Below are 10,691 nucleotides of genomic sequence, written 5' to 3'. Positions count from 1 at the left end.
ATAATCAATTTACAACAAATTTGTACCTGTGTTGCACGCTGCATTACGCAGTGGACGAGCGCGTTGTAAAACGAACAGATGATTCAGCTGCGGGCGCCATCGTCTGGAGAGACGCGGGAATTCCGTCGGCGCGCGACTCTCACAGTGCATTATGGGTTATCTCTAGCTGTTGAGCGTACATCGGTTGTACACTCGTTTTTGCGGTGCATTGTGGGATTGAATGAGTGCACTCGAGAACATCCACTATGGTTTCGAACACCACTTAAAATGGCTGTCCCCTCAAATAGTGCCCTATTTGAGGGTATAGGGGGCGATTTCGGATGCAGCCTAAAAATGTTGCAGAATATTTCTATGGTTCGCTGTGCAATACCATCTTTTGTGATTGGCCATAATACCTGCAGACTGCAACCAATAGAAATGCATCTCTATCAGTGCGCATCCTGCTCCTCACAGATCGTGAAAGCAGACTGCTGTTTTTGTCATTTTGTTATAACAAACAAAGTGTAGAGACAATGTAAATAATAGATTCAGTATGCAGTGTAGAGAGCTTCATTAATTAAAATGCAAGTTTGAGAGATTGTGATGAACTAAGGCAAGTGACAGTTTTTAATAATTATAAAGGGAGCTTGCAAAAGTAAAATTGAATTTATACAACAGTTTATTTTGGATTTTATACGAAAGGTAATATTTTGTGATATTTTAGGAACATTGTTGTCTGATTGTGCTATATTTCATCAATGAAAAATAGTTCCAAACAAAGTCATAAATTGTTCATCGTTACGCATCTATAGTGTTTGAACCATGACTGTTTCGTTTATGAATGAATCTACTTTTTGGAATCGATTGAATGAAATATTCCATCACAAAGACTTTGACTTGCTGCCACCTACTGGTGGTTTCAGTTTTTATATTTAAAATATAAATTGAGTCATTTTAATCATTTAATAAGGAAAGGAAAAAAGGAAAAGGAAAAGCGGTGACGTGAGGCCAAGTATGGTGACCCATACTCGGAATTTGTGCTCTGCATTTAACCCATCCAAGTGCACACACATTTGGGGGTTCGGTGCCTTGCTCAAGGGACTCACCTCAGTCGTGGTATTGAGGGTGCTGTACATTCACTCCCCCCACCTACATTCCCTGCTGGACCTGCGACTCGAACCCGCAACCTTCGGGTTACAAGTCTGACTCTCTAACCATTAGGCCACGGCTGCCCCTAATATTTCTACATTTACATTAAACATTAATCTCATAGCATTGTAATTATGAAATGCATTAATGCCACCTCTGAATCTTGTCAAAAAATCTGTAAATATTCCTTAATGCCACGTTTGTGTTCTTCAAAGGTTGCTGATTTCATTTGATTGGTAACTTATTCTTTCTGATTGTATTATATTGTTTTAATTTAATTTATTGTTTAATTCAAATTTTGGACAAAAAAGTATACAGCTAATTTTTTATTGTCACAAAAAAAAGACATTTATTAAAGTTAGTAAAATGGCATTACAAAGGTTAAAAAAAACTTCAAAGAGTCAAATATCGCTTTATAATGGGAAGGTTATTTTCTGTCACGTGATCAGAAGGTGTTCTTAAGTTGTTGTTTTTTTTCTCAGTAGGAGCACACAACATACAACAAACCTTTAATTTGGCCATAATTGCAGGTCTTAATATACAAGAAGATTTAGAGAAAATATGAAATAAGTTTAATGCTTAAAGTTAATGTTTAAAGGTTTTATAATTAAATGCAACCGAAAGGACAAATTCCTCACACAAATCCATCGTTTTGCTTTAGGAGGCCTTCATTAGCCCCTCCGAGCCTTGTGGAGTACTTTTTATGATGGATGGATGCACTTTATTTCGCTTCAAAATCTCAACAGCCATTCACTGCCATTATAAGTCTTGGAAGAGCCAGGACATTTTTAATATAATTCCAAATGTATTTGTATGAAAGAAGAAAGTCCTACACACTTAGAATGGCTTGAGGGTGAATAAATCATGTGGTAATTTTCATTTTGGGGTGAACTATTCCTAAGTCCAATTATTGTTGTTTCCATGTCTTCTAAAAATATGATAGCTTTGCGTGATCAAAAGACTGAAATTATGTTATGAATCACATCTTCCCATCCAGCGCAGCTCTTAATTCTCATTCCTCATTGCACATTTTGAAACCGGCATACCACATTCACACGAGAACAGATGGCATGTTAGTCTCAATGGTCTCTGCAAAGCTGGCATGTCGCGTTTAAAAGTCCTGTTTTTGAATCTAACTGCAGAGAATTGAGAGTGGGGAAAATCAGTGAGTAAAGACCTATATGTAATTCTGTTCCTCACACAGAACTATCATACAAAATCTGCTTTTACAATGACGATTGTGGAGCAAATAATAAGATGACTTATTCCCTTAAGAGATTAAGTTGGTTTTTGTGAACGGTAAATGAGATCAGGGACTTGGTATCGAATTTGAATCTGAGTAATCAATGTGTTTGTTTGTTTTTTAATTGCAAAAACCTTTCCATAAACGGCATCCTTGAAATTAGCAACACTTCTGATCTTAATCTACGTTCTCTGTGAAGCAAAATCACACGCTTTACAGATACTATATAGTGGAAATTGAAAGGGTTGGAAAATCCAGTCAACTGTCTTTCGGTTTCACCCCACCAAAACAAAAGAAAGGCTAAATATGCTAATGAGCCCATACGTTAGATCATTTACACCCACGAAGGAACTCTACACAACACATATGCACACCTCAACACAAGAGAAGTCTATGGAGGAACTCTCCAAACCGTGCCTGACATCACAACATCAAACATCTTCTAATGCACTGACAACGCAAAACCACCCAAACTCTTTTCTGAAAGCGATAATGTCATGAAAGGACGGGCCTACCCATTCACTTTGACTAAATTCTGATGTGGCCCATGTGTTGCTGCTTCTGCTTCTGTGTTGGTCGGAATCTTCCACCAAGCACGCTAGAGAAGCTTCACTCTTCAGACAGACAGATCTGAGTCAGCGAAAGTGCCGATCTCGTACCTGTGTACACGGGAAGCGTCCCCCACCCCCATTTCCTCTGCAGTTTTCTAGCTCTGCTAAGAATACACAGCGGCGTGGGCGTTCACAAAGAAAAGCTTCTTAGAATAAGATAAAATAAAACCAGGCCTCTGATTCAAACGATAAACGCCGCTGTGTGCGAGACCAAGCGTTTCTCCAAACTCATTTCCATAAAGTTCTTGAAATGTTTGTTGCAGTGGCACGCTGATGTCATCTGACAGATGTGAACAGGTAGCGTCTCAAAAGACAAATGACTCAAGTCTTTCCACACCGAGGAGATCAAAGCGCAAGATGAGTCAGAAAAACATTTGCATTTTGAATGTGAAAAAGTTGCAGGTAAAGCAAGATTGAAGTGTTACTGTAGTGGATGAGCAGGAATAGGTCAAACCACAGCATTGTGGATGCTTGTGGAAGTGACTAATCACCACAATGCACATTATGTAACAGCACATAATGATGAGCAGACTGAGGTTTCTCATAACTTTATTTTGAGTAGGAAATGTTTTCAAATAAACAAACATTGATTTAAAATACTTTAAATAAGTTTATCCTGCTGATGTACAGAGAAAATGATCAGTCAAATAATTGACTGCTCCTATGCAGATCCAGATACATGTACACTCTAATCTAATCTAACATACATAGGGGACTAAAACCCTGAAACAATTAGAGAAAATAATCATATTTTAATAATCAGTTTTGCTTTATCAGGATGTTCAAACAAATTGTTACAATATTATACACTTAAACTTTTTAGCTACTTCCATTTAATTGCAAAAAAAAAAAAAAAAAGCCTTTTGGTCCCCTGAATGTGAGATATATTTAAAAAAAAAAATACACAGAATTCAATTAAATATAAGAACAATATTAAAAAAGTTAATAAAAAGATGTGCAAAGCAACATACAAAGGAGCTGCAATATACTGCAGCAGTATTATTATATTGAGCAAATCACATTTGCAATGAAACATTCATGTTCATCTTTCAGAACAATTAATATGACAGTTAATATGACTTTCATTCAGACACCCTTGATCGCTAAACAATTTATGCTAAATATGTCACACAAACTCACAAACTCTAAGTTTATATTACAAAATATGACATTACAAATAATATTAAAAAGTGTATAAATCACTTGTTTTTCTACAGAAACATTGTCCAATTGCAACACCAGCAGGTAAAGTTACAACAGAAGTCACCGTTTCTCTAACCTCCCCTGAGCCCATTGAGTTTTAACAGACCCCCTAAAGTGTGTGGTGAGTTTGGTGGAGGAGGTAATTGAGAATGAATGGAGGAAAGATACACTAGAGGAGACAATGCTGCCATCGCGATATGATTGGATATGACTAGTTATGTTTGGTTGTGATTGGTTCATGCGATAAATCCTGCCTCTTGTGAATCAGTCTGAATGAGAAATATTATGCCGTTAATGGGAGGACCAATATAAAACTCACACAGCTAGATATAACCACTTTGACTTGAAAAAGGCATGAAAACATGGTCTGTGGGAGTTTTTAGTGAGTAACCAACTTTTTAAAGTAAATCTCAGTCAGACCAATAGTTACTGAGTTTTGATGACTGATTTTCTGAAAAATTAGAAAATAGTTAACTATTAAAAAGAATAGCTGAACATAAGTTCACAAATGAAATATATTGTTTGAATTGTTACTGCCCTGAGTTATTATTTTGGAATAAATGTAAAATACTTAAAAACACTAACCTGATGAGATTCATACTTGGCTTTAATAAATACAATGTTTATTGTTAATGTAAAAATATAAAATAGAATTGTTTTTTTAAATCTTTTTCTGATAGTGTAAGCAATGTTTATTTAAACAAGAAAATATGACTATTTATATTTGATTTGAAAAAAAAAATGGAGGACTTTGCGTCCTCATGTCAGAACACCACCGCACACTACTGATTTTATATATATATATATATATATATATATATATATATATATATATATATATATATATATATATATAAGATCAAGAAAAGTTTGATTCCTTCTGATTCAAGTGTCTAGCTTGTTTCCAGTTAGAAAAATTACTTGAAACGTACAATAATCAATCGATCAAAATTAGCTATTAACTTATCCAACTCGCACATTAGTCATATGGTAACAGCCTGACTCCACAATCCTCCTAAACCATAAACACACCAAAGTAGTTCTCAGCAGAATTGGACAGCACAAGTGAACAATTTTTCACCCTGACAAAGACAGCATCACCTTTGTACAGATGAAACACTCCGCTTAGGTAGCTGTTGTCTATGGTTCTCAACCTTGCGAATTTAGGATGTAACCTAGAGGACTGGAGAAGCAGAATCTCATCTCCTGCATATCGATGTGTAACCCAGAGTACAGAGTGGCTGAAAAAGATGTGATCCTCCTTGAAGTTGATCTTGGAGTAGACGGAATAATATCCTTCTTTCTCAATGATGAGTTTGCCCTCATCTGCTTTGTGTTTGACATGGTGAAGAATGGATTGATGATTCTCATGCCACAACACGACTCCATTAACAGGCTCCATACCAGCTACAGGAGAAGACGGTACATTACCTGTACATTAGCACTCAAATGATTCGACACACTTGACTGAATTTGTTCTTTCATGATCTAATGTATAAATTTAGTCATTAAAATACAGTGGATGGTGAAGATCCACTAACAGGTGTTCAGCATACATGTGAACTTTTGGTGACTGAAAAATTCACATACTTCTGTTCCTGTTATTTCAGTTCTGCTTAAAGGGAACCCTGGGTATTAAGACATGTATGGCTTAAAATAACATTAATGATGTCTCTTACTGAAATATGTAGTAGAAAACCCATTAAAGATTTACGTTATTTAAAAAGACACATTGTTTTATGCATATTTTGGACTATGGGAGGCGTGAGCTACTGCTGCTATCAGTTGCTATTTTTACTGCAACTATTTTTATTTTAACAGTGAGAGACAGAATAACAACAAAAAATCCAGAAAAATGCATTTCAAAAAAGTTATAAAATGATTTACATTTTAATGAGTGAAATAAGTATTTGAGGCCTTGGCAAAACATGACTTAGCTAAACCCTTGTTGGCAATCCCAGAGGTCAGACGTTTCCTGTAGTTGGCCACCAGGTTTGCACACATCTCAGGAGGGATTTTGTCCCACTCCTCTTTGCAGATCCTCTCCAAGTCATTAAGGTTTCGAGGCTGACGTTTGGCAACTTGAACCCACAGATTTTCTATGGGATTAAGGTCTGGAAACTGGCTAGGCCACTCTAGGACCCTAATGTGCTTCTTCTTGAGCCACTCCTTTGTTGCCTTGGCCGTGTGTTTTGGGTCAATGTCATGCTGGAATACTCATCCACGACTCATTTTCAATGAAAAAAGAAGGTTCTCATCCAAGATTTGACGGTACACAGCCCCGTCTATAGTCCCTTTGATGCTGTGAAATTGTCCTGTCCCCTGAACAGAAAAACACTGCCACAACATAATTTCCACCTCCACGTTTGATGGTGGGGATGCTGTTCTTGGGACTCAAAAAAAAAAAACAGCAAGTTGAGTTAATGCCAAAGAGCTTGATTTTGGTCTCATCTGACCACAACACTTTCTCCCAGTTCTTAGTTCTCTGAATCATTCAGATGTTCATTGGCAAACTTCAGACGGGTCTGTACATGTGCTTACTTGAGCAGGGGGACCTTGCGGGCACTGCAGGATTTCAGTCCTTCAGAGCGTAGTGTGTTACCAATTGTTTTCTTGGTGACTATGGTTCCAGTTGCGATAAGATCATTGACAAGACCCTTCCGTGTAGTTCTTGGCGTTCTCATGATCATTGAAACTCCACGAGGTGAGATCTTGCATGGAGCCCCAGACCGAGGGAGAATGACAGTTATTTTGTGTCTCTTCCATTTGAGAAATAATCGCACCAACTGTTGTCACTTTCTTACCAAGCTGCTTGTCGATGGTCTTGTAGCCCATTCCAGCCATGTGTAGGTCTACAATCTTGTCCCTGACATCCTTGGACAGCTCTTTGGTCTTGGCCATGGTGGAGAGTTTGAAATCCGATTGATTGATTGCTTCTGTGGACAGGGGTCTTTTATACAGGTAACAAGCTGAGATTAGGAGCACTCCCTTTAAGAAAGTGCTATTAATCTCAGCTTGTTACCTGTATAAAAGACACCTGGGAGCCAGAAATCTTGCTGATTGATATGGGATCAAATACTCATTAAAATGCAAATCAATTTATAACTTTTTTGAAATGCATTTTTCTGGCTTTTTTTGTTGTTATTCTGTCTCTCACTGTTAAAATAAACCTACCATTAAAATTATAGACTGGTCATTTCTTTGTTAGTGGGTAAACGTACAAAATCAGTAGGGGATCAAATAATTATTTTGCCCACTGTATATTAATCACCACCTGCAAACTCTTTCAGTAGCTGTGGTCATCGTATCAGTATTTTATTTTCCAAGTTGTGTTGCGGTGCCATAATGGCGCCACCCATAGTCCAAAATATGTATAAAACAATGTGGATTTTTTAAAATAACGTAAATCTTTCATGGGTTTCCTACTACATATTTCAGTAAGAGACATTATTTATGTTATATTAAGCCATACAAGGCTTAATACCCAGAGTTCACTTTAATAGTGAAAAAACATTGGATGCTAATCATTGCTGACAATAAATTAAACCTAACATCTAAAAAATAAATAAACAAATAAAATCAGCTGTGAACTTACTTGTCAGCTGTGCCATTGGTTTTGACGGCTTCATTTCTCCAAGCAGTTTTGGTTTGGGATTTACAGCATGTTCTTTCTCTGTGATATTTCGAAAATAAATAAGTAAATAATTATCGTTTTAATTGCAATCTAATATAGTTCATATGCCAACACATCAAAGTAAACTTGTGTGGCAGTACAGACTAGTAAAGTAATCCTTACCTTGTTTTCTCATTGCAGTCTGCGGTTCATCTGGAGATGTCTGCAAAAGATTAAAAAGAAGAATCATACATTTATGAATCTTTCATATTGATTGTTCAAACGGCTTGGATGAAAGAGTCTACAAAAACATGGAGGTTTACCACCTCAGAGATATTACAATGATGATGTAACATGGGCTGCTGCTGCATCTATTGTGCCTTAACATCAGCTAATTCCAGCACTTTAGTTAATGTAAAATAACATCATTTCATAAGAATCACCTCTACTTTTTAATTAGTTAAAGCTGCAAGCTCGCATTCATCTGCCTCCAATTTTGAGTGCCACGTCTACATCTTAACATCCAACAAACAACCGACTCACAAAAACCAAGTCCCCACCCTTTTTTTCTTTTACAATAATCCGTTTAATTCCAGGTATACGTCACAATACGGAAGAAAAGATTTGTCGCTACTTCAGAACAGGAACTTTTGTGAACACGTATGAGACTCTTATGAATCATATCACAAACAAACAGTTTGAACTGACTTCCCAACATTTCCTAAGAGCGAGGATGTTATTAAGAGCAACCATTATGTTCGCTCGGTTGCGTACTATGTACAATAAAACAAACATGCGTAAAAAACAGTAACGTAACATTATCAAGCTACACTCCTAATACATAAAGCAATGTTAGCATGACTATTTCTGTTTGTTTATTATTAAATAACATCACACATTCACATTCACTTGGCATTTACTTGCATTTCCTCCAGAACTTATTTTGTGTCACATTTCTATATCATATCAGACATCTCTTTTGCAGGTTGGTTAAGACCTATATTCTCATAGCTGTTTGTTAGGTCGGGGTCTAGGTCAGGTAACCACAGCACGCCATGTGGTTTGTCCAGCTACATTTCTGCAAATTTCACGTAAAGGGCGGAGCCTGACCGAAACATGTCAATCTACATACAGTCTATATTCGCATATAACCAAGTGAAATTATTCTGTTTTGCATTATATGTAAACATTGTATTATCAGCATTACAATATAAGTGTGTGTGTGTGTGTGTGTGTGTGTGTGTGTGTGTGTGTACATATTTGGAGAGAGTGTCAAGTCTTATTTTTTTTTTAAATAAGTCTTTTTGCTGCATTTATTTGATTAAAAATACAGTGAAACAGTAATATTGTTAAAATTGAATAAAATATTAACATATTTTAAAATTGAATTTATTTGTTTATTAGTCTTCAGTGTCACACGATCCTTCGGAAATCATTCTAATATGTCAATTTGCTGCTTAAGAAACATTTCTTCTTATTATCAATGTTTAATTGGTTACTCCTTATTTTTTATGGAAACTGATACATTTTTTCGGCATAGAGCAGCAGAAAATACTTTTACACATTTATTGTTCAGTTATAGTTCTACGTCATTTCTGTCTTACTGGTACTTACAGATAACTGAAAGTGATAAACCACACGTAACATAATCTATGTTCTTGTGTAAGAGAAAGAGAAGACAGGAAAACATTAAGGAAATTATCAAAACTCTCCAACGAACTAAACTAAAAAAAGAACTGATGAACAAAAGATAAACTGAGATTAGATAAACCGATAGTGTGAGTGAAAGAATGACGCTGAATGAAAGTACACAAGAAAGTGATGCTACACAAAGTTGGACCGAATGCTACTTACAGCGTTTTCTTTGGATGTGAATAGATGGTAGATGAAACAGGCCTCCACAGCCATGCCACACAGAGCCACACAAACCAGGATCACCAGGAGAGTCTGGATCACATCTTTCCGGTGTCTACGGCCCGGCTTCGGGGGCAACGGAGGGGGCTTCATTTTGCTGTCCACCACGAATACTGTAGGATATGAAACTTTACCCGGAGCCATGTGCATGCACACCGTCTCTGGTCACTTCAGAGTTGACGAATGCACATCCAGAGAGGTGCAAGAAGACCCACTGCAACACAGAGAGAGTGAGACCCACTGTGAGAGTGAAAGATAACCATCACTCATAAAGACCACAGGTGGGCGGACGGTGCGAGTGAGCATACTCCAGCGGGGCCAAAAAAAAGTCAGACCCCTCTCAAAATCTCTTGTAATACTATTTCAAGTGACAGGTAAAGTCAAATCTGCCAGATTAAGTGCAACATTTAAATCTAATTTTCAAGTTTTCAAAATGATAAAAAAAAATCATGAATGATAAAGGTCAGATCTTTTGCTTTTCAGAACGTGACATATTCCGTTTGAGTAGGTTCGAAGTGGAATCTACACAAATGGGAATCAGAAAATACATGTGGGATACGCAAATGCCTACACAAGCAGATAAACGCACACTCATGGCCGTGCAACAGGCCCACCCGTTCACACCTTTCTCTCTCCTGTGCATCAGCTCTCAGCCACAGCTTCCCCTACTCTTTAGCACACACTTGTTGAAGTTCACTCTAACACACTTCTTGAGGTAATTTTGGCTGTAATACAATTTTAAACAACTTAGCTGTAGGAAAAAGACAGTAAAACAATGGAGTAGGGGAGAGCGGGGCACAACCTAACACTTTTTGAATTTCGCGGTTTATGTAAATCCACTTGGGGTTCAGAGTACAATTTTTATCCACGTTATTTTCACACTTGTCTAGTACAAATATATCGCTTTGTTTCATATTTACAGTGTATACGTTTTTCGTTATTTACCTCGAAAGAAAGGAAGTGAAACGTGACAACATGC

General features: G+C 37.0%; 1 protein-coding gene across 1 annotated transcript; it reads right to left on the bottom strand.

Moving 5' to 3' along the window:
* Positions 1-3,514: 3,514 nt before the first annotated feature.
* On the bottom strand, positions 3,515-9,931 carry tnfsf14 (TNF superfamily member 14). The gene is made up of 4 exons (XM_073849280.1): positions 9,653-9,931; positions 7,982-8,021; positions 7,781-7,858; positions 3,515-5,592 (listed from the first exon to the last, which is right to left on the bottom strand). Exons 1-4 carry the CDS (start codon positions 9,860-9,862, stop codon positions 5,201-5,203), a joined length of 720 nt encoding a protein of 239 aa, XP_073705381.1. The 5' UTR covers positions 9,863-9,931; the 3' UTR covers positions 3,515-5,200.
* Positions 9,932-10,691: the final 760 nt, after the last annotated feature.

This window comes from Garra rufa, chromosome 1, assembly GCF_049309525.1.
Source record: "Garra rufa chromosome 1, GarRuf1.0, whole genome shotgun sequence".
In the NCBI taxonomy this organism is placed as follows: Eukaryota; Metazoa; Chordata; class Actinopteri; order Cypriniformes; family Cyprinidae; genus Garra; species Garra rufa.
The sequence above is the reverse complement of the archived record's forward strand: the minus strand, read 5'-3'. Positions and strand labels throughout refer to the sequence as shown.